Source organism: Palaemon carinicauda, chromosome 33 (genome assembly GCF_036898095.1).
Source record: "Palaemon carinicauda isolate YSFRI2023 chromosome 33, ASM3689809v2, whole genome shotgun sequence".
Lineage (NCBI taxonomy): Eukaryota > Metazoa > Arthropoda > Malacostraca > Decapoda > Palaemonidae > Palaemon > Palaemon carinicauda.
Window position 1 is genome coordinate 4,915,031 of NC_090757.1, and position 25,745 is coordinate 4,940,775.

At 39.5% G+C, this 25,745-nt stretch overlaps 1 protein-coding gene across 3 annotated transcripts in view; it reads left to right on the top strand.

Moving 5' to 3' along the window:
* The window catches only part of eIF5B (eukaryotic translation initiation factor 5B), a 134,880-nt gene that overhangs the window by 83,696 nt on the left and 25,439 nt on the right, over positions 1 to 25,745 (top strand). For all 3 annotated transcript variants that reach the window (XM_068356708.1, XM_068356707.1, XM_068356709.1), the window contains 3 exons: positions 5,606 to 5,739; positions 21,183 to 21,402; positions 21,954 to 22,181. In XM_068356708.1, coding sequence (XP_068212809.1) covers positions 5,606 to 5,739; positions 21,183 to 21,402; positions 21,954 to 22,181 — 582 coding nt within the window. The remainder of the gene's footprint in view (positions 1 to 5,605; positions 5,740 to 21,182; positions 21,403 to 21,953; positions 22,182 to 25,745) is intronic.

The window sequence follows — 25,745 nt, forward strand, 5'->3', positions numbered from 1 at the left end:
ACCCTTATATAGTGGTACAATACATGCACAAACCCAATCTACTGGTACCATTGACAACACAAAACACATTAAACGGTACAATACATGTACAAACCCAATCTACTGGTACCATTGACAACACAAAACACATTAAATGGTACAATACATGCACAAACCCAATCTACTGGTACCATTGACAACACAAAACATATTAAACAATCTCACCAACCATTCAAGTACAGTCACACCCCTTCCTTCAACATATCAGCTCTCACACCATCCATACCAGATGCTTTTCCTACTCATGTTTCATCTAGTGCTCTCCTCACTTCTTCTATTGTAATCTCTCTCTCATTCTCATCTCCCATCACTGGCACCTCAACACCTGCAACTGCAATTATATCTGCCTCCCTATCATCCTCTACATTCAGTAAACTTTCAAAATATTCCGCCCACCTTTTCCTTGCCTCCTCTCCTTTTAACAACCTTCCATTTCCATTTTTCACTGTCTCTTCAATTCTTGAGCCAGCCTTCCTTACTCTCTTCACTTCTTTCCAAAACTTCTTATTCTCTTCATATGAATGACCCAAAACTTCTTCTTATTCTCTTTATATGAATGACCCAATCCCTGACCCCACTTCAGGTCAGCTGCCCTCTTTGTTTCACTTAGCATATGAATGACCCAAAACTACTTCTTATTCTCTTTATATGAATGACCCAATCCCTGACCCCACTTCAGGTCAGCTGCCCTCTTTGCTTCACTTACATTGCGCTTTGCTTCCACATTTTTCTCTCTACTGTATATCTTTCGTACTTCTCTACACTATTACTCTGCAGCCATTTTTCAAAAGCCCTCTTTTTCTCTTCCACTTTTACCTTCACTCCTTCATTCTACCATTCACTGTCCTTCCTCAGTGCTGCCTCCAACAAACTTCTAGCCACACACATCACTTGCCATCCCAACAAAATTTTCTTTTACTACCACTTCTCTAAATTACCAGTTTCTCTTACTTTCACTTCGTCATATGTCATTTTCAACTTTTCTTGATATTTACTTTTTACCCCCGGTTTTATTAGCTCTTCAACCCTCACTAGTTCCCTTTTACATCCACCTACTCTATTCCCCCACTCTTTTGCTACAACTAATTTTCCTTCCACCAAAAAATGATCAGACATACCGTTAGCCATACCCCTAAACACGTGCATGTCTTTCAATCTTCCAAACCTTCTTTTAGTTATCAATACAATCCATTAATGCCCTTTCTACCACTCTTCCATTTGCCACTCTTACCCATGTATACTTGTTTTTATCTTTCTTTTTGAAAAAGCTAGAACTTTTCACCATCTCTGGCTCAACACACATATCTACTAGTCTCTCACCACTCTCATTTTCACCTGGTACGCCATACTTCCCAATGATACCTTCTACCTCCAGCGCCCACTCTAGCATTTAAGTTCTCCATGACAACTACATAATTCCTCCTACACACTTAGTTAATTCATTCCAGAACTCATTCCGCTCTTCACTTTTCTCACAACCGGGCCCATACGCACTGACAAAAGCCCAGCATTCCCTACCCAACGTAACCCTTACCCACATTAACCTAGATGATATCTCCTTCCATTCTACTACTTTACCTGTCATCCATTCACTCAGCAATAAAGCCACACCTTCTCTTGGTCTTCCCCTTTCAATCCCAGACACTCTACCAGACATTTCACCAAACATCACTTCACCTTTCCCTTTTATCTTTGTCTCACACAAAGCCAATACATCCATCCTTCTATTCCTAAAAATACTTCCAATCTCACATCTTTTACTCTCTATCGTACTACATCCACGCACATTCAAACACCCCAAAACTAGAGTGCGGGGAGCAGTCACTCTCCCCCCAGCTCCACCTCTTTGATGTCTCACAGGATTATATTACAGGAGAGGGGGTTCCCAGCCCCCTCGTCCCGTCCCTTTTAGTCGCCTCTTACTACACGCAGGGCTACGTTGGCGTTATTCTAATTGTTTTTAAGGAGTAGAAAAAAATAAAGAAAATTCTGTTTGATCCATGATTTGTTCAAGATCTAAGGTGTTTGATCTTAGAAGTTCTACTTGATAGATAATTAAATAAGCCATATAGTAAACTGTTACTAAATCAGTTAATTACCAAAGCCTGACACTTAAAAAAAAGTTTTTTCTTAAATACATATCTTGAAATCTGGAAAATTGAACAATTGATTGTCATATTAAGTAGAGAATATTAGGTTACAGTTAGTTCTCATTTATTAAAGTAAATATCATCTTTGTAATTATAGTTAAAAAAATTTTGTTGATATTTTCAAGTCAATATTTAGGAATAATATTTTATAGGTGTTAAAATTGACACAGTTTCAATAGGCCCTGCTGCTTCTTCTGGTCACTAAGACTGCCGAAGTAGCGGCAGTAGGGGATTCAGCATGTGAAGTTTCATTTGTGGTGGATAACAAGGAAGGGTTGGCTCTGGCACCCTAGCAGTACCAACCAAACTTGACTGAATCCCTCGTCAGACTGGAAAGAGCAAAGAGAAGTCCACGCCCTTTTTTTTTGGCTACTCCCCAAAATTTGGGGACGTGCCTTGGTAGATAGATAGAAATTTGATGCACAACTTTTGGTGGCTTAGGACCTAAGATCATTTTTGTCTTGAGGTTCTGGATGTATTGCCACCATCATAGGTCTCATTGTATTGACTGAAATGAAGATTAGAGGGCTGTTGGGCTGTATTGCTGACCAGCCCCTAGGAATTCACAGATGAATGGAACAAATTTCTAAACAAACTGCAAGGGACTAGTTTCTCTTGGGAGATGCGTGATTTATTAGTGACAGACAAAAATTGGGTGGAGGATCTTTCAACTAAAGAAACAAAGCCAGCTTTCTTAGTATTTATATCCATTTCAAATTACATTTGAATTGTATACAGTACTAAGATATCGACAAAGCTGGTGTGCCTTTATTCTTTTATTGTCTTCGCCTGGAATATGACTGTTTTGATCACTTACACAATCCTCCATACTGATATGTAAATTGCTTTTAAGCTTTTTTATTGTTTTGGTAGTCATCAATAAAAAAAATTCTGATAGACCCTTGACCAAGTTCTGGGAGATGTGATGGTCTATGATGTCAGCTATACATAGCTCTTGTAGATTGGAGGAAGAAATGAGATCCAAAAAGATCTCATTGCCTTATATCTCTTTCAAATCACAATGTTGGAAAGTAAGGATAAACCATGCAAAGGGGAGAATTGAAGCTTGAAGCTAATTGAATCTCGAAACCTCTTGACCTTGATGATATATTTAAATGTTTTGACTTCCTTGGTTTTATAAAAGCCTGTTGGTGTCACCTAGGACCCATTCCAGACAGCTGGCCATGGCTTGGAAGAAACCTTGCTTTTACTGGAGGGAAAGCAAAAGAAGAGTTACTATGCTGTGACTGGACCATGATGCTTGAAGATTGCTTCAACATTTGCAAAGAACATCCAGCTGTCCTCTAGAGGCTCTTATGACTGGTGACAGGTCATCTTGCCTTTGTTGTTTGTGTCTTTTCTATCTGCTTTAGTATACTTGAAAATAAATTATGTTTGTGACACAAGTAAGGAGTAAACATCTGCGTAGGATGTTTGGAATCTTGGTTATTACTGCTTCATATTCAGTGATTTCATATCTTGCCAGTTATTACATCATCTGTAAAACAAGAGATTTGATTATTATTATTGTTACTGGTCAAGCTACAACCCTTGTTGGAAAAGCAAGATGCTATAAACCCAAGGGGTCCAATAGGGAAAAATAGCCCAGTGAGGAAAGAAAATAAGGAAATAAATAAATGATGAGAACAAATTAACAAAAAATCATTCTAAAAACAGTAACATCAAAACAGATATATCATATATAAACTATAAAAAGACTTATGTCAGCCTGTTCAACATGAAAACATTTGTTGCAACTTTGAACTTTTGAAGTTTTACTGATTCAAACACCGGATTAGGAAGATCATTCCACAACTTGGTCACAGCTGGAATAAAACTTCTAGAATACTGTGTAGTATTGAGCCTCATGATGGGGGAAGGCCTGGCTATTAGAATTAACTGCCTGCCTAATATTACAAACAGGATAGAATTGTCCAGGAAGATCTGAATGTAAAGGATGGTCAGAGTTATGAAAAATCTTATGTAACATGCATAATGAACTAATTGAACAACGGTGCCAAAGATTGATATCTAGATCAGGAATAAGAAATTTAATAGACCGTATGTTTCTGTCCAGCAAATTAAGATGAGAATCAGCAGCTGAAGACCAGACAGGAGAACAATACTAAAAAAAAGGTAGAATGAAAGAATTAAAACACTTCTTCAGAATGGATTGATCACCGAAAATCTTAAGACTTTCTCAATAAGCCAATTTTTTGTGCAATTGAAGAAGACACAGACATAATGTGTTTCTCAAAAGTAAATTTGCTGTTGAGAATCACACACCTGAAATTTTAAAAGAGTAATACAAAGTTAAAGAAACATTATCAATACTGAGATCCGGATGTTGAGGAGCCACCGTCCTTGACCTACTTACAATCATACTTTGAGTTTTGTTAGGATTCAACTTCATACCCCATAATTTGCACCATGCACTAATTTTAACGATCTCTATTTAGGGATTCACCAACGCCAGATGTACATTCAGGGGATGGAATTGATGCAAAGAGAGTAGCATCATCTGCATATGCAACAAGCTTGTTTTCTAGGGCAAACCACATGTCATGTGTATATAGTATGAAAAGTAATGGGCCAAGAACACTATCTAGTGGAACACCAGATATCACATTCCTATACTCACTATGGTGCCCATCGACAACAACTCTTTGCTTTGAGATCCATTACTTAGAAAATCAATAATAATGCTAAGAAATGACCCACCCAACCACTCAATTGTTTCAGTTTGAAAACAAGGGTCTCATGATTAACACGGTCAGAGGCAGCACTAAAATCAAGGCCAATCATACGAACGTCCTGACCACAATCAAGGGATTTCTGTACAGCAATGGAGATTGTAAGAAGGGCATCACATGCTCCAAGGCCTTTATGAAAACCAAATTGCAAACTTGGGAATTGATGATTACCTTCAGAAAACCTATTAAGACGTTCAAAAACTTTAGATAATATGGGAGTTACGAAAATTAGGCTGTAATCAGTGGGACTTGAGCTACCACAAACACATTTACATAGAGGAGTAACATTACCAATTTTTCAAATGGCGAATTTTACTATAAATAAATCTATCCTATTTTTGTACAGCTTTTACCAAACCTCTTGTGTTTAGTTTGCTAGAAATTACTTAATATAGCTTGTGACTTCTTGATACTGAAGGTAAACAAAGACTGTACAGGTATTTATCATTCTTAATTTATTTTTGACTAAAACTCATGGAAACATATTTGTTTACTAGTATAGGTATTGATGATTTTTTTTTTTTTTGATTGCATGTTTTTATTAGTTTACTTAATTGTCAAATGCTCCTTTTACAGTTTTAGAGCTAAGTTGACTAGTTTTATCATTTCCAATATGCATATGTAACAAGTACAATTTTCAAAGAAAAAATATTTTCTTTACAGTGTACTGTATTAGAAGTTAAAACAATTCAGGGACACGGAACTACAATAGACGTTATATTAGTGAATGGACGCCTTCGTGAAGGTGATACAATTATCTTAGCTGGAACTGAAGGCCCTATAGTTACTCAAATCAGGTTGGTAGACTATTTTGTATAATTACTTGTAAATGTCATTACAATTCTATTAATCATAAAGTATTGCCTTTCTTATTTCCAGAACTACACTATTTATACCTTTTTAAACTCTGTAGTTAATTTCTCTGATATACAGAATAATTTTTTTTGATAAGAGAAATGCTTTTAACAAGATTTCATTATGGATAATTAGTCATGCACATAGTATATTTGTTCCTACAAGTATACAAACCTGTAATGATTGGTAGCACTTGAGAGAAACCCTGGCCACTCACCTGTCACAGAATTGCCACTCTAGTCTTTGGTCCTAAGTAAATACCATTGCACTCCTATTTTGACTGTTGGGTCTTGCGCTTGTGATAATTGTTGGTCTTTTATTTTTTTTGAGAGATCTCGCTAGTTAGAAGTGCACTGAAAGGTAAGCATGTGTGGAAGTGAAATTTGTTACTACGAGGAAAAAAAATTGAAATCTTATGTTATATGATAGATTGACCCACATTGAGTGATCGTACACTTCATGGTAGTTTCTCTACATCTTGAGGCAATAATTACTATTATTATTATTATTATTATTATTATTATTATTTTTATTTTTATTAATATTATAGGAAAGCAGATATAATTGCTGTTGCAGGTATTGAGGTGCCAGTGATGGGAGATGGGAATGAGAGAGGGATTACAAGAGGAGGAAGTAACTAGATGAAACGAGAACAGGAAAAGCACCTGGTATGAATGGTGTGAGGGCTGAGATGTTAAAGGAGGGGTGTGTGACTATACTTGAATACTTGGTGAGATTGTTTAATATATGTTTTTTGTTGTCAATGGTACCAGTGGACTGGGTGTTTGTGAGTGTATTGTTCCAACATACAAAGGTAAGGGAGATGTGCATGAGTGTTGTAATTCAAGGGATATTACCTAGTTTTGGTATGGTTGGAAAAGTATATAGCAGAGTGCTAATTAGTAGGATTTTTACAGTTAGGCAGATATGTGAGAAATATTTAGCAAAAGGTTAGGAGATGTATGTTGCATTTATGGATCTGGAGAATGCTTATGAGAGTTGATAGGGAAGTGATGTGGAATGTGATGAGATTATGTGGAATTGGTGGAAGGTGGTTGCAGCAGTGAAGCGTTTATACATAGGCAGTACAGCGTGTGCTAGGATAGGAAATGAAGTGAGTGGTTTCCGTTTCCAGTGAGAGTGGGACTGAGACAGGGATTTGTGATGTCGCCATGGTTGTTCAATTTGTTTGTTGATGGAGTTGTGAGAGAGGTGTATGCTTGAGTGGTTTATCGAGGATTGAAACTGATAAATCAGAGTGGATCATAAGTGGAAGGGGAATCAGTTGTTGTTTGTGGATAATACAGTATTGATTGCAGACTCGAAGGAGAAGCTAGGTCAATTAGTGACAAAGTGTGGGATGGTGTGTCAGAGAAGGAAGTTGGTGAGAGTTAATGTGGGTAAGAGTAAGGTTATGAGATGCACAAAAAGGGAGGGTGATGCTAGGTTGAATATCATGTTGAATGCAGAGTTACTTGAAAGGAAATAGATCAGTTTAAGTACTTTGGGTCTGTTGTTGCTGCAAATGGTGGAGTGGAAGTAGATGTACGTCATAGAGTGAACGAAGAATGTAGCTGCAAATGATGGAGTGGAAGTAGATGTATGTCAGAGAGTGAATGAAGAATATAAATTGTTAGGGGGCAGCGAAGGGAGTGGTAAAGAATAGAGGGTTAGGAATGAATGTAGAGAGAGTTCTGTATGAGAAAGTGATCGTACCAACTGAGATGTATGGCCATCTGCTGAAGAAGGTGATGAGTGCAAGAGTTGATGGGGGAAGTATAAGAGGAAGGCCAAGGTTTGGGTGGATATATGAAGTGGAGAAAGCTGTAGGTGGTAGGAGAATAGATGTGAGAGAGACAAAAGAGCGTGCTAGAAATAGGAATGAATGGCGAGCGATTGTGATGCAGTTCCTATAGGCCCTGCTGCTTACTTCAATTGCCTTGGTGACCACTGAGGTAGCAACAGTAGGGGATTCAGGATATGAAACTCCATTTGTGGTGGATAACTGGGGAGGGTGGGTTGTGGCACCTTAGTAGTACCCGGCAAACTCGGCTGAATCCCTCATCAGCCTGGGAGGAGCCAAGAAAAGAAAAGTCCCCCCCCCCTTTCTTTTTATGTCGACTACCCCTCAAAATTGGGGAAATGCCTTGGTAGATAGAATTATTATTATTACTAGCCAAGCTACAACCCTAGTTGGGTAAGCAGGATGCTATAAGCCCAAGGGCTCCAACAAGGGAAAATGGCCCAGGAAGTAAATAGACTGCAAGAGATGAAATGAACAATTGAAGTAAAATATTTTAGGAACTGTGATAACATTAAAGTAGATAATTTATATATAAACTATAAAACTTCGAAAAAACAGAAGGAAGAGATAAGATACAATAGTGTGCCCAAGTGTACCCTTAGGTAAGATTTATGTTATAGCCTTTTACAAGAAAATTGTTGGAGACTTCACAGCATCTCTCAAAAGATAGGTTTTCCTATATCAAAACCCCTAGATTTTTTGCATTTCCTAAACACTTTTTATTGCTTTCACCCCCTAAAACCTTCTTTTTTAAATATTAAACTTAGCCGGTGAATATATATTTAGCTTACGTCTCCGACGGTCGACAGATTCCAAAAACTCGCGAGCGATCGCCATGAAGGTTGCTGGGTGTGCCCACCAGCGCCGACTATCGGCCAGATACCGCATATACTTCTCAACCAATTCAGTTCTTCTCTGTCGGTGGTAGTGACAGCATTGGTTCCGCTCGCGCTTAACCTCAAGTTTCTATCGATTGGTAAAGTACTTGTTCATGGTTTTATTGCTTTCGCTGTGTTGGGTATCTTCGATAAAACTCTCGAAACCCTTTTTTTTTTATTATTGTTGCTGAACTTTGCTTTCTTTTGGATTTTCTTTGAAATTTTCATAATGGCTGACCCTTCTCCTGTCTATCGTAAGTGTGCGAAAGACTGTAATAAACGTCTTCCTAAAGCTTCCATCGATCCTCATACTATTTGTGTTAATTGCCGAGGTAAATCTTGTCAATTAAGGGATCGATGTGAGGAATGTATTGTTTTATCTGAGTTCGAGTGGTTGGAGTATGAGAAATATACTCGGAAACTCGAAAGAGATAGGGTGAGAAGAAGCTCTTCTAGATCTCTAGATTTTTCCTCTTCCCATGCCCCTGAACCTAATCCTTCTCCTGTAGTGGTAGTTTCAGAACCCCCTATTGGCACTAATGAACCTTCTATGCGTGATATGTTATTGGCCATTCAAGCGTTGGGTGAGAAGGTCGAATCATTGGCCTCGGACAGAAATCAGCTTATGTCCGACGTTAAAATTTTAAAGGGTCAAAGTGGTAAAGTGGAAAGTGCATCAAATGTGTTTAGTGGCTTGCCGGAGGGTTCGTCTGTTCGTGCTTGTCACTTGCCTAGTCCGAGACCTCTTTCAAGTTCCCCTGCCCTAGGGAGAAGGAATGTCGTAGGACTTAAGGGAGTAAGAGGTGTAAACCAACGTACAGACGGTCCCTCAAAGGTATCAGACGTTGCTCTTCAATCACGTCCTTACCATAAGACGGGAGAAACGAAGTTCTCCTCGTCTGCCGATGATTCGTCTCATAAGAAACCTTGGCGTAAGGTTTCAAGACCTTTGAAACGCAAGTCGGTCCCTTCAGGACAGGTCCAGCGTCCTGGCTGTAGTCATTGGGACAGCTCCGACCGTATTCAGTCATCGGATGACTGTTCTCCTGTTAAGCGCAAACGTGACATTGAGTTCGAGGGTCCCGTTCGGTGCGATGACTTGCATGCGCAGACGTTGCCGACGTCACGGTCCGTTTCGAGTCCTGTTGACCCTAAGTTGAGTGTCTTACAAGACATGCAGTTAAAACTTTCATCCTTAATGGAAGTTTATGATTATGTCCAAGTTCGTAAGGAACCTTTGCTTGCGGTTCGTCAGTCCGGCAAGCGTGATTCAGGTCTTCAACCTCCTAAGCGAGATTTGTCTCGTCGTTCTGACGTTATTGCTAATGTCAGCGGTGCTGTTAAACGTGATTCTGATCGTGTTCCTCTTCAGTCACGTCAGTCACGTGACGTTGAACTTCAGTTTCCGCAGTCACAGCGTGACTTTGAGCTGCAGTCGCTGCAGTCCCAACGTGACGTTCATCGGCCGACTCCGTTGTCCCGACGTGATGTCGACTGTCAGTCGCCGCAGTCTCGTGTTGTCTTTCAACCTCAAGACCTTCAGTCTTTGCAGTCTCGACGTGACGTCGTCCCCTCGACTTTTGCTGCGGCTCCTTTGCATATTGATGTGGCCTGTCAAGCTTTGCCGCCTCGGCATGCTGTGTTTTCCCCGTGTCGCAAGACTTTACCTTTGTCGAATGATGTTCCTTCGGAGGAGGAAGTTGATGATCCCCTTCCTGCTGATGTGCCTTTGGGGATCCATTCAGATGGGGAGGAGCCTAGGGTTGTCCAGCAATCTCTTGACTTTAAAAAGATTATGCTTATCTTTAGGGATGTTTTTCCCGATCATTTTGTTACTGCGGCTCCACGTTCGCCGCCGTCTGAATTCACGTTAGGCATGACTTCATCGACTCCGTCGTTTACCAAGTTGGTTCTCTCTCGCTCTTCTAAGTGAGTCTTGCGTTTGTTGGGAGACTGGTTAGTAACCAGGAGAGGTTTAGGGAAGTCTTCTTTTGCCTTTCCTCCTTTCAAATTGGCTTCTCGTGCGAGCGTCTGGTATGACACGGGAGAAGTTCTCGGCTTGGGAGTGCCTGCCTCTGCCCAGGGAGACTTCTCAAGCCTTGTAGACTCTCCTCGTCGTCTAGCCATGAGATGCTCGAAGGTTTGCTGGTCCTCCACAGATCTGGATCATCTCCTTAAAGGAATTTAACGTGCCTTCGAGGTTTTTAATTTTTTGGATTGGTCCTTGGGAGCCTTAAGTAAGAAGGTCTCTTCATCGGACAATGATGTCTCTATTCAGATAATGTCTTGCATGGACAAGGCAATAAGGGATGGCTCTAATGAACTGGTGGCTACATTCACAGCAGGAGTTCTTAAGAAGAGAGAAACTCTGTGTTCTTTTCTTTCTGCAGGGGTTACTCCCTGTCAGAAGTCAGAACTTCTTTTTGCTCCCTTATCTTCTACTTTGTTCCCTCAACATCTTATTAGAGATATCGCGGCATCTCTTGTTCCGAAGGACACGCACGATTTAGTGGCCAAGACTGCTCGTAAGGTTTTGCCTTCTTCTCATGTCAGCAGACCCAAGTTTGACACGCCAGCGGCGAGATTTATCCCGCCTTTTCGTGGCAGAGCTCCCAGTAGGGGAAGCTCTCGTGCCGATAGCAAACGAGGTAAGAAGAGAGGATCCAAATCCTCACGTGGCAGAGTCTGACTACCCATGTCCTCAGACAGCGGTAGGGGCCAGATTGACCAACTTCTGGCAGGCCTGGGAGAAGAGGGGTGCAGACCAGGAGTCTGTTTTGTTGCTGAAGGAGGGTTACAAAATTCCTTTTGTATGAAGACCTCCGCTAGTGAAAGTTCCGATAGACCTCTCTCCCAGGTATTGTGAGGAGACAAAGAGACAGGTGTTGCATCTTCAAGTTTCTCTGTTGTTGGAGAAGGGGGCGGTGATGAAAGTCTCGGACCTTCAATCCCCAGGTTTTTATAACCGTCTCTTCCTGGTTCCGAAGAACACAGGAGGTTGGAGGCCAGTGGTGGATGTAAGTGCTCTCAACGTGTTTGTTGTAAAAACAAAATTCACGATGGAGACCACCAAATCCGTTATAGCAGCGGTCAGAGAGGGCGACTGGATGGTCTCTCTCGACCTGCAGGATGCGTACTTCCACATTCCGATACATCCAAACTCTCAACATTATCTGAGGTTTGTGTACAGGAAGGTGGTGTATCAATTCCGAGCACTGTGCTTCGGCCTCAGCCCTGCTCCTCTTGTTTTTACAAGGCTCATGCGGAATGTTGCAAAGTTCCTACATTTGTCGGGGATCAGAGCCTCCCTTTATTTGGACGACTGGTTACTCAGGGCGTCGTCCCTTCATCGCTGTCTGGAGGACCTCAAATGGACTTTGTACCTGGCCAAAGAGTTAGGTCTCCTGGTGAACATGGAGAAGTCACAACTGACTCCATATCACAAGTCTCCTTGTTGATGCTGGGGAGTTGCCTCTGGACCTTTACCGAATGTCCTCTATTATTCGGTATTGGTTTAGATTGCAAAGACTCCCCAATTCTTCAGCCTTTCAAACTGCAAGCCTTGTAAGGCACTCAACCTACTTTGAGTTGCACCCAAAATCTCCTCAACCTTTTGGGTTTCGGGTTAACCAATTATTAAACAATCTGGATATAATTAGAAATAAGGTGCTTCCATTCAAGGTATCATCAACGCCTCCATGGAAATTACCTGACATATCTTTTTGTAGATACTTTATTGGAGTTAAGAAGAATTTGACTGACTTAGAATCCAGGTCTCTTTTTATGGAACATGTTGAAGAACATAGAGGATCGACTTTTATATATACTGATGGCTCCAAATCTGATGCTGGCGTTGGATTTGGAGTACATAGTAATGATTTTAATTGTAGAGGTGCACTTCCTCTAACAGCTTCCATATTTACTGCCGAACTGTATGGCATATTAACCGCTATTGAGAAAATAGCTTTGGAAAAGGAGGGTAATTTTACAATTTTTAGTGATGCAAGGAGTGTTCTTCAAGCTTTAGAAGTTTTTAATTCTAGTAACCCTCTAGTTTTAAAGATTTTAGAATGGCTTTTTATTATTGGACGGAAAGATATAACTGTTCGATTTTGTTGGGTTCCAGCACATGTAGGTGTGTCTGGGAATGAGAAGGCAGATTTGCTGGCGAAGAATGCGGCATCCGAGTTGCTACCAAGGAGGTATCCCATTCCATGTAACGATTTCCTACCTTACATCAAGAAATTGGTTTGTGATAAATGGCAACAGCACTGGGATAGTCAAGATGGCAATAAAATGAGGGAAGTAACAAATATCATATCACCTTGGAGGTATAACATGATTCCCCGAAAATGGGAGACGACTCTTTGTCGTCTCCGTATTGGTCACACACGGTTGACACACGAGTTTCTGCTGAAGGGCCAACACCAACCGTATTGCGAGGACTGCTTAGTACCTTTAACAGTGAGGCATTTGTTGACCGAATGCCCTAATTTTACTAACTTAAGAAATAGATATGTTTGAGGCTCGAGGTGAGGATGGCAGGTTTATCCTTGCCAAGATTCTTGGACATGATGTGTCTTACTATGCGAGCGGAATTTTTAGATTTATTTCAGAAGCAGGTCTTCTGAAAACTATTTAACTATTGTAATGACTTCTTAATTTTTATGGTTTTAATCGAATTTGCTTTTAATTTTCATATACAGTAAATGGTATCTGCGTCAATGACCTTAGATGTCAGGATGCCAGAAAACTTTCAATCAATCAATCAATCAATCAACTGCCTCCATCCCAGACCATTCTTTATTTGGGGATGGAGATACGGAGTCGAGTTTTTCGGGCTTTTCCGTCTTCCACCAGGATGGAGCAGGCTTTGCTCAAAGTCCGTCTCTTGCAAGAGAAAAGCAGTTGCTCTGTGAGAGTTTGGATGAGTCTCCTAGGGACTCTTTCATCGCTGGAGCAGTTTATCTCTCTAGGGAGACTCAACCTGTGCCCTCTCCAGTTTCACCTAAACCACCATTGGAACAAGGAGAAGGGTTTAGAGACGATCTCGATTCCCTTCTCCGATTTAGTCAAGACTTGTCTAGCTTGGTGGGACAGCAACATAAGACTTCAGGAAGGTCTTTCTCTTGCAATCAAGAACCCAAACCATGTGTTGTTTTCAGACGCATTGGATTTGGGTTGGGGAGCGACACTGGACAATCTGGAGTGCTCGGGTCTTTGGTCAGCAGACCAAAGGAGTCTTCACATAAACTGCAAAGAGCTTTTAGCAGTCCATCTAGCGTTAAGGAGTTTCGAGAGTCTGGTTCGAAACAAGGTAGTGGAGGGGAATGCAGACAATACAACGGCCTTGGCATACATCTCGAAGCAAGGAGGCACTCACTCCCACTCCCTTTTCATTATCGCAAGGGACCTTCTCACTTGGTCAAAAGATTGAAACATCTCTCTTTTGACGAAATTCGTCCAAGGGAAGTTGAATGTCTTAGCGGACTGTCTCAGTCGAAGAGGACAGGTGATTCCTACGGAGTGGACGCTCCACAAGGATGTGTGCGAAAGACTATGGATGACTTGGGGTCGACCCACCATCGATCTCTTTGCGACCTCTTTGACAAAGAGGCTCCCAACTTATTGCTCTCCTGTTCCAGATCCAGAGGCGGCCCACATAGACGCGTTCCTTCTGGACTGGTCTCACCTAAACATCTATGCCTTTCCACCCTTCAAGATCCTAAACAAGGTGCTTCAGAAGTTCGCCTCTCACGAAGGGACCAGGTTGACGTTGGTTGCTCCCCTCTGGCCCGCGAGAGAGTGGTTCACAGAGGTACTTCTATGGCTAGTAGACATTCCAAGAAGTCTACCGTTGCGGATGGATCTCCTGCGTCAGCCTCACGTAAAGAGATTTCATCAAAGCCTCCCCGCGCTTCGTCTAACTGCCTTCAGACTATCGAAAGACTCTCTAGAGCTCGAGGGTTTTTGAAGGAGGCAGCTAGAGCAATCGCGAGGGCTAGAAGATCCTCTACCATCTGGATTTATCAATCTAAATGGGAGGTATTTAGGGACTGGTGCAAGTCCTCCTCTATTTCCTCTTCCAGTACCTCTGTAGTGCAGATTGCAGATTTTCTGCTTTATCTGAGAAACGGTCGCTCCCTTTCTGCGTCTACCATTAAAGGCTACAGAAGCATGTTAGCCTCTGTTTTCAGGCATAGAAATTTGGATCTTTCTAACAACAAAGATCTTCAAGACCTTCTTACGTCTTTCAAGACTTCCAAGGAGGTCATATTTCTACTCCTGCTTGGAACTTGGACGTGGTCCTGCAGTTCCTTATGTCTGACAGGTTTGAACCGTTAAATTCAGCCTCCCTGAAGGATCTTACCCTCAAGACACTTTTCTTGGTGAGCTTGGCTTCTGCGAAAAGGGTTAGTGAGATACATGCTTTTAGCAAGAATAACGGCTTCTCCGCTAATAAAGCAGTATGTTCCTTCAACTTGGTTTCTTGGTCAAAAATGAACTTCCGTCTCGTCCATGGCCTAAATCATTTGATCTTCCCAGTCTATCTGAGATTGTTGGGAATGAAGTTGAAAGAGTGCTGTGCCCCGTTAGAGCTCTTAAATTTTATTTATCTAGAACTAAACCGCTGCGAGGTTTTTCAGAGGCTTTATGGTGCTCTGTTAAAAAGCCCTCTTTGCCCATGTCGAAGAATGCGTTGTCTTATTTAATTAGACTATTGATTACAGAGGCATACTCTCATTTAAGTGAGAAGGATCGTAATTTTATTAAAGTTAAGGCTCATGAAGTTAGTTCGGTAGCAACTTCAGTAGCGTTTAAACAAAATAGATCCCATAGAAGTATTATGGATGCGACCTTTTGGAGAAGCAAGTCGGTGTTCTCTTCATATTACAGCACTTGAAAGATGTCCAGACTCTTTATGAGGACTGCTACACGTTGGGACCATTCGTAGCAGCGAGTGCAGTAGTGGGTGAAGGTTCTACCACTACATTCCCTTAATCCCAATATCTTTTAATCTTCTCTTGAAATTTTTATTCTTGTTTTGGGTTGTACGGGAGACTAAGAAGTCTTTCGCAATCTTTTGATTTGGCGGGTGGTCAAAATATTGTTTCTTTAGAGCGCCCAGATTAAGGGTATTGATGAGGTCCTGTTGTAGGGGTGTTCACCCTGATTATAACAGCTCCTGGGAGTCTTTCAGCATCCTGAGAGGATCGCTGGGCTTCGTGAGGATAGCGGACTAATGAGGCAGAGTAATCATCAGAGTCAGCTTCCTTATCAGGTACCTATACTTAAGTTTGTTTTTTGAATACAGTGAACCCTCGCTACTTCGCGGTTCGACAATCGCGGATTCACCACTTCGCGGGGTTTTCCCATAACCCATATATATATACATATCGCGGATTTTCCGGAAAATTCGAAAATACCGCGAAATCTGAAGATAACCAAATACGATATTTTGTTACCTGTAATTCCATTAATACTGTAATTAGTAATATCTGCTCTTACTGATTGTTCATTGCATTACATATGATATATAATTCAGCACAGAAAGAAATAAAACACGAAAAGAGAATGTGATCATACGATAATTCAGTACGTAGTAAAATTAAATCGAACATGAAACGCAAATCAGATGCAGTCATACCATATTAGAATGGTGTGTACTGTAATGGATGTGCTTCTTTTCCATGAATCTTTTGTATGTATACGTACGTAGTACAGTACTGCATCCAATAATATTCTTTGTTGCAAAAATCACATTTCGAATAAGTACTGTAAGCGTACGAGAGAGAGAGAGAGAAAGAGAGAGAGAGAGAGAGAGAGAGAGAGGCGTAAAATAGCGTACGTACGTAAATTTTTATTATTATTGTTATTATTATTATTATTGTTGTTGTTGTTAATAAAATTATTATTGTTATTATTATTAATCATTATTATTATTATTATTACTGTACAGTATTATTATCATTATTTATTATTATTACGGTATTGTACTTAATCTACGTACGTTCAGTATGCGCGGGGCATCTTCTATGAGTAACCAACGCACCATGTACTGTAAGACGGGTTGTGATTGGTTCAAGCGCTGATAGATGACGAATCAAAACTCAAGTTTTGTTATCTAGCCTGTGATTGGTGTTTTGCCCGCATCTTCTACCCGCAGCATCACAGTTCTCGCGGGGCTGCATCGTTCACTTTCTCTTTCCGCGTATTGCTGAGTAGACGTTCTTAACTTTGTGAAGTTTAATCTGTGCTGTGTGCGACTGTTTTAAGTTGAACTTTCTGTTAAACCCTACTGTACAATGCCTCCCAAGCCTTCTGCTTCTACTAAGGCTGGTAGTGAGCCTAAACAGCACCGAAAGATGATGACGATTGCTGAGAAGGTGACGCTTCTCGATACTATGTTAAAAGACAGTAGAAGTTACGCGGCCGCAGACCTCGAAGACCTGACGAAATCGGGCAGTGAAGACAGTGAAACACAGGAAGAGTTCCAAGAAAATGTCGAAGAAACGGTCTTAAAATTAGAACGGCTTGCCAAGCTCTGCAAGCTTGCGAATGAGGTGAAAGAAATGTCGCAAGAGTGGGACGAGGATATGGTTCGTTCTGTACAATTCTGCACCAAGATCGATGAACACATGGCTCCCTACAGGATGCTCTTGCGAAAGAAGAAGCAGCGGCAGCAACTTCCGATCACAATGCCCTCAGAAGAAATTGAAGAAGTGTCTCAGGAAGAAGTTGAAGAGGTGTCCCAGGAAAAGACACCTCCGTCTGAAGAGACGTAAAATACTATTATTGGCTGCACAGTAGAAGACATCATCAGCTTCATCATCATCATTTCTACTGTGCAGCAAATTCATCGCCATCATCATTCAAGTTTTTCTTGAACTTCTTTCGTGGTGAGTACAGTAACAATCTTTATTTTTTACTTAAACATTTTAATATTTGTGTCTGTTTTATAGTTTAGTACTGTATGCATTAAGTTAAAGGGAAGGTTTTAAAAGCCTATCATATTTTTTTTGTTTAAAATTTACATTTACGTACGTAAAACAACTCTCTCTCTCTCTCTCTCTCTCTCTCTCTCTCTCTCTCTCTCTCTCTCTCTCTCTCTCTCTCTCTCTCGTAAATTGTTTTCCTGCTTTGCTACGTACAGTATGTACTGTATGATTTTATATAGATACGGTAAATAATATTTGTAATAACATATTTTGTAAATGCTTTTACTGTAAATATCATTATTTATCACTTTCATCATGCGCGTTAAATGCCTTCTTTGTTCTGAGCGTGGTTGTTTACTGAGCGTACTTTATGACGCCGTCGTTTCAGGTGGCGTCATAAAGAAAAACATTTCATTTGGAAGTCCTAAGGAAAATTAAGTAAAACATTGGTAATAACAAAATCAACATACTGTATACATCAATATAATCGATGCAAAAACTAACCTACAGTATACATATATGTGTACAGTACACTAAATGAGTTTGTTTCTTCATTATGATTAGAGATAAACGTAAACAAAACATTGGTTGCCATTTTTTATCGTGCTTTTTAGGTGTTTAGGAAACGCATGATATAAAATCGCCTTTAATATTTGTGCCTGTTTTAGTTTAGGGTACTGTAGTACATGCATTAAGTGTTCTGTACATTAAAGGGTAGTTTGTTAACAGTACTACGTACAAGGGAAGGTTTTAAAAGTCCGAATATACATGTTAAATAAATAGGTAAATATGGTGTCAATACTTCGCGGATTTTCACCTATCGCGCCCGCGTCTGGAACCTATCTACCGCGATAAACGAGGGTTCACTGTATTTGTCAAAAACTCTTGAGCATATACGCCTTTATTGTTTTAATACTGGTCTCTACCCACCACCATGGGTGTGAATCAGCTATATATATATTCACCGGCTAAGTTTAATATTTGAAAATGATATTTTCAATTTAAAATAAATTTTTGAATATACAGTGATGCCTCAGGATACGAAATTAATCCGTTCAGGATGCGGTTTCGTATCCTGATATTTTCGTATCCTGAGTCGTGTTTTACATGTAAATAGCCTAATCCGTTCCAAGCCTTATAAAAAGTCACCCTTTCTTTCATAAACACGCTAAACTGTAGTAATAAACATGCAATGCAGCCATTTCTATCATTCAATAATTAACACAATCGTTAAAAACAGCCTAATCCATTCCAGAAACCACTATGAGATTATTCAATAATGTAGTTATAGCCAAGTTATCCCCCCCAAGCCCAAAGAAAACGGTCCGTTTTCTTTACTACTGTATAAAAGTTACGGTACTGTATGTACGTAAAGCATTTAGATCAGTGAAGGTGTATTGTTACCTGTACGTACACCTAAATTAATGATTGATACCTGTACACTCTGAAAAAAAGGTTACAGTTAATTAGTGTAACAAAAAAGTTGAAACTTACCTTTTGATTGAGACGATGTCCGATAGCGAAGTCGCGGCAGAGGAGGATGGCATAAGGCAGAAAACGTAACAAGTGACAGACTACGTACAGTAATTTACACACTTAACACATTAACACTTAAACTTTACGAAATAAAAAAATGGAAGAAATAATTAACAATTAACATTACGTATGGAAAACTATAAAATGAAAGAAAAAATTACTTTAACACTTAACGGTAACATAAAACTTAAAATTTAATTTTTTTTTTTTTTGCTTTTTTATAACTTTACGTTTTTCTTATTTTCTAAATCTCTTCTACTTCTTCATCACTTTCTTTTTTCTGTTTCTTTTCTTTACTTTCACCTTCTAATTCTTCATCCCTTCCTCTTTTCTGTTTCTTTTCTTCACTTTCACCTTCGTCTTGGCCTACTAATACCGCTGGCCTCTTTAATAAGAAACTATCCATTGAAGCTTGTTTCTGCCTACTTTTCAACACATTTCTAAAATGCGTTAGGCAAACGTAATATGCAGTAATACACTACGTAACAAGTGACAGACTACGTACAGTAATTTACACACTTAACACATTAACACTTAAACTTTACGAAATAAAAAAATGGAAGAAATAATTAACACTTAACATTACGTATGGAAAACTATAAAATGAAAGAAAAAATTACTTTAACACTTAACGGTAACATAAAACTTAAAATTGAATTTTTTTTTTTTGCTTTTTTATAACTTTACGTTTTTCTTATTTTCTAAATCTCTTCATCACTTTCTTTTTTCTGTTTCTTTTCTTTACTTTCACCTTCTAATTCTTCATCCCTTCCTCTTTTCTGTTTCTTTTCTTCACTTTCACCTTCGTCTTGGCCTACTAATACCGCTGGCCTCTTTAATAAGAAACTATCCATTGAAGCTTGTTTCTGCCTACTTTTCAACACATTTCTAAAATGCGTTAGGCAAACGTAATATAATACACTACGTAACGTTATATACAGTCTATGTATAGTAAACACTAATACAGTACAGTGCACAGTAACGAATGTTTATTAATGATAACACGTGGCGTACGAATGTACTGTATATTAACACTAAGTCAAACAAGCGAAAGCACACAATGTCTGTTAACGATACCGCGGTCGGAACGAAAAAAGAGAGAGAGAGAGATGAACGCCCGTGCGTAGGCAAGCTGGGATAGTTGCCGACCAATAGGAAAGCAGGATCTTATGGCGTCAGCTAGCGTCTGAGTAGGGAGATAACCAATGGGTGAGCGGGAGGCTGTAAGTGAGTCTACCCAAGTTCAAAGTCAGGCGGCGCGCGCTTTTTAAAATTACTCTCGGCGAAGAGTTGGGATCTCGTAAGGTTTTCGTATCCTGAAATTTTATCCGTATCCTGGGGCATAAAAATCTTCGAATCACTTTTCGCATCCTGAATTTTTCGTAAGCAGAAACTTTCGTATCCAGAGGTATCACTGTACTTACCGGTGAATATATATAATTAAAGGCCCTCCCTTCCTACCCGATAGAGACCCTACGGACTGAGAAGAACTGAATTGGTTGAGAAGTATATGCGGTATCTGGCCGATAGTCGGCGCTGGTGGGCACGCCCAGTAACCTTCATGGCGATCGCTCGCGAGTTTTTGGAATCTGTCGACCGTCGGAGACGTAAGCTATATATATATTCACCGGGTAAGTATATTCAAAAATTTATTTTTAATTGAAAATATAATTTTTTCATTCATCCCTAGAGCTTTTATTTTTTGCAATCACCCTTAAATTTGAGTGCACATATTTGGCAATACAGACACTTGACATTGTACAGTATTGTTTATTATTTTGGTTGAGATATCTTCCTTGAAGATATATTGATGCATTTTTCAACCTTTGCTTTCTGACTAATTTTTACTTGCAAAGCATTTAATAACAGTTACTGTATTTATTATCGAGCCACTGGTGTCCTTTGCTATGCTCCTTTCTATGTTGACATTTGGCCATGGACTATGCAGCGTGAAGTAAGAGATGATGAATGGAGAAGTATTGATTTAAAAGCTCAAGTTAGAGACGACTGGCGAAATCTAACCGAGGCCCTTTGTGTCAATAGGCGTAGGAGGAGATGATGATAATGATTCTATGGGATGTTGCCATGCTAGATTAAAGCATTATAGCAGTTACATAAGAATGTATGGTCAAGATAAAGAACACAATATCATTACATATAAAATTGCCTTTTTCCAATTACGCCTTTTATTTCCTCGACTAATGAAGTTTTGATATCCTAATTATCAGGTCTTTACTGCTTCCCAAACCTCTTAAGGAGATTCGTGTCAAAGGGCAGTACGATGAAGTTAAAGAAATCTCAGCAGCCCAAGGTGTCAAAATTGCAGCCCGTGATTTAGAAAAAGCTATTCCCGGACTTAGCCTTAAAGTAGCGTATCATGATGATGAGGTAGATATTATCAAAGAGGAAGTTGACAGAGAATTCCATTCTGCAATGCGCTCCATGAAGGTAAGTGTTAGCTAGATTTATTCATCTTTGTATTATTACTTAATAAGTACATTTATTTTAATCACATTTTATTTTTCATTTGCAACCGCCTTCTATGATTTTTTAGGAAAAATGTGCTGTTTTTTAAATATGTTCCTTACAGAACAGTAAGATTTTTTATTATATTGCTCATCTTTGTGTGTTTTCAGTGGTTTGGTACTCAAGTAAAGGCAATGTTTCTGAGCTAAAATGTTTAGTAAGTCATCTGATATTCTTTCAATGTAATGATGATTCCTGTCCTAAACTTATTTTGACTTACTGTACATGACATATAAATAAATTGTAAAATGGTGACACATCAGTTATCCTAGTGACATTTTTTTTAGGTTAAAGTTTTTCATAGATTTATTTTATGCAATTATACTCAGATTTTGATATATTTAATGTACAGTATACAGTAGTTGCAAATGATTTCCAGTTGCTTATGTTGAATTTATATTCTTATGACATTATTTGTAGCTAATGAACATGTTTATGCTAGAGAAGGTTATGAATTTTCTTTTCATTTCTAGGTAAAAGAACGAGGAGTTTATGTTCAAGCATCAACTTTAGGGGCTTTGGAAGCACTACTTGAATTTTTCAAAACAAACCAAGTGCCTTATTCAGGTATCCGCGTAGGTCCAGTAGTAAAACGTGATGTCATGCGTGCAGCTGCCATGCTGGAGCATGATCCTATGTATGCTGTAATTCTTGCTTTTGATGTGAAGGTTGAAAAAGATGCGCAAGACTTAGCAGATAAGGTATTGTAATTCTTAAAATTGGAATCTTGTTGTAACATTGAAATTGTTGTCATAATTAGTTTATATAAAATTCTTTCAAATCCTATTACTCTTCTGTATTGTACTTTGATTATTATAGTAGTTTATTCCTACACAAATACAAATGATTGACCTTTAATAGGAGTATGATGTCAGTGAAGCAGGATTGGCTGTTAAAATTTAACAGTTGGTAGGTGGCTGCGAAGCCTGACCCACCTGTCAGTCAAGCTAGACACCCTATTTTGACTTTGACTACAAGTGGTACACTCATACTCTTACTGCTTCAAACTTAATCTTTTTGCATTTTTTTTTTAGATAAATGGATAAACTGTTGTGTCTGGGTAAACCTGATTAATGAATTAATTTATCTCATCACGCTTGTGCATTTTGTTGGCCATATGACTTTGTAGTCATCCCTGGGAAAAAAAAAAAATGTCTCTTGAAGGAATTGCTTAGACCTGTTTCCAAACTCCCGAGAGCACCTGATTCTGGTTGGTTGGAGGCAGAGAATCCCATGAATGAGTGATGGTTGTTGTTAATCTTGCTTATAACTGTGGTTCCTATGAAAGGGGCTTCAATGGTCATTGATTGACATTTTGGAACCTCTCAAGGATCAAAGACCTCATTAAAGATGCCTATGTCTGGAACTTAATCGCTTCCTTTGAACAAAGATTAATATCTAGATCAGGAATAAGAAATTTAATAGACCGTAAGTTTCTGTCCAACAAATTAAGATGAGAATCAGCAGCTGAACACCAGACAGGAGAACAATACTCAAAGCAAGGTAGAATGAAAGAATTAAAACACTTCTTCAGAATAGATTGATCACTGAAAATCTTGTAAGACTTTCTCAATAAGCCAATTTTTTTTGCAATTGAAGAAGACACAGACTTAATGTGTTTCTCAAAAGTAAATTTACTGTCGAGAATCACACCTAAAATTTTAAAAGAGTCATGCATATTTAAAGAAACATTATCAATACTGAGATCCGGATGTTGAGGAGCCACGTCCTTGACCTACTTGCAATCATACTTTGAGTTTTGTTAGGATTCAACTTCATACCCCATAATTTGCACCATGCACTAATTTTAGCTAAATCTCTATTATGGGATTCACCAACCCCAGAACTACATTCAGGGGATGGAATTGATGTAAAGAGAGTAGCATCATCTGCATATGCAACAAGCTTGTTTTCTAGGCCAAACCACATGTCATGTGTATATAGTATGAAAAGTAATGGGCCAAGAACACTACCCTGTGGAACACCGGATATCACATTCCTATACTCACTATGGTGCCCATCAACAACAACGCATTGAGATCTATTACTTAAAAAATCAATAATAATGCTAAGAAACGACCCACCCACTCCCAACTGTTTCAGTTTGAAAACAAGGGCCTCATGATTAACACGGTCAAAGGCAGTACTAAAATCAAAGCCAATCATACGAACTTCTTGACCACAATCAAGGGATTTCTGTACAGCATTGGAGATTGTAAGAAGGGCATCACATGCTCCAAGGCCTTTACGAAAACCAAATTGCAAACTAGGGAGTAGGTGATTACCTTCAGCAAACCTATTGAGACGTTTTGCCAGAAAACGTTCAAAAACTTTAGAAAATATGGGAGTTATGGAAATTGGGCGGTAATCAGTGGGGCTTGAGCTACCACAAACACATTTACATAGAGGAGTAACATTACCAGTTCTCCAACAAGTGCTAAAAACTCCTCTTCTTGCTAACTTGCGTAAAATAACAGGTAACTTTGGAGCTAAGAAATCTGCTGTCTTCATAAAAAACAAAGGAAAAATACTATTTGGATCTACACCTCCATAAGCATCAAGGTCCATCAATAGAGCTTTAATCTCACGAGATTGAAAAGCTAAACTAGTTAGTTTAGCCTCAGGAAAACAGGAATGAGGAAGTTCAAGTTTTTCATTACTCTGTTTACTGTCAAAAACATCAGCCAAAAGGTTTGCCTTTTCCTTTGGACAGTGAGTGACTGAGCCATCTGGTTTAAGTAAAGGAGGAACTGTTGCATCTACACCAAAGAGTGCAGATTTAAGGGTAGACCACCATTTATTTTCCTGAATTGTACCAGAAAGGGTTTCTTTTATGGTTAAATTGTATTCCTTTTCAGTTGAGGCATAAACTCTCTGAGCAAAAGCTCGAAGCTGAGTATAGTTGTTCCAGGTCAAATCTGATCTGTTACCCTTCCAAAGGTGATAGGCCTCCTGCTTCTCCAAATAAGCACGTCTACAATCATCATTGAACCACGGTTTGTCCTTCACTCTGTACCTTAGCACCTGAGAAGGGATACACCTATCAATTATGTTGACTAGATTCTCATTCAAAGGGACAACAGGATCTACACTACTATATAATTGTGACCAATTCAAGAACAAAAGATCATGCAAAATCCCATTTCAGTCTGCTTGGGATTTCATATAAATTTTACAAGAGTATGATATATCAGTGACAGGCTGCTCAATCTTCACTACTAATGAAATCAAGGCATGATCAGATGACCCGACTGGAGAACCAACCTTACTAGTTATAACGCCAGGGGAGTCAGTGTATACGAGGTCCAAGCAATTACCAGACCTGTGAGTAGCTTCATTTATGATTTGCTCACAGCCTGATTCAGAGGCAAAGTCTATAGCTCTTAAGCCATGGCGATCGGTAGGAGAGATAGAACATAACCACTCCCTATGGTGAGCATTAAAATCACCAACAAAGACAAAAGAAGCCTTTCTATCATCTTCTTGTATCTTAGCCATAATGGTAAGAAGACAATCGAAGATAGAATCATCCATGTCTGGATTCCGGTAGATCGAACACAATTAAAAGTTGTTATTCCTGCCACAAACTTTTATTACCTGAATCTCATGACATCCACATTGATAGCAGGACTTATGAGAAGCAGGGTACTCGGTCCTTATATACACTGCCATTCCCTGGCCCTAGGGATGGCATCACGTTTCAACATTATTGGCTTCTTAAAACCAGTTATAAGGAGCTCAGATTAGTGCCTCATATTAGAAACCAAAGTTTCTGAGCACAAAAGAATATCATACTGTCTAGACGCAATTGTAAGGTCTTGGATATTTTCTTTTCCGTGGAGCAAGAGTTATAGGAAAAACTTCCATGGAGGCTGAATGATTAAAATCCCACCACGGAAGGTACACGCAACTCCCCATCTTGGATGTTTCTGTTTGAATCTGCATACAAGCAGGGGTGGGACGCGCATTTGAGGAATCAAGCGCTTTGGGGGTAGGGTTCCCAGAAGAAAATTGCCTACATATCCTGTTGCAAATGCATGAAATATTCCTAGCACTGCAAGCTTTTCAACAAAGTTTGATGCTTAACAACACTACAGTCGTAACTTTTGTCAACAAACAAGGAGGGACTGTCTTATACAGTCCTTGAATAATGCTATAGAGCTGTCAGCAATGTTCTTTCCTAACAAGAGGAATGTTCTAGCTGACACACACTGCAGGTTGTAAGTTCAGAGTGGTCCTCTCCTTGTGTAACGGAAAGGCTTCAG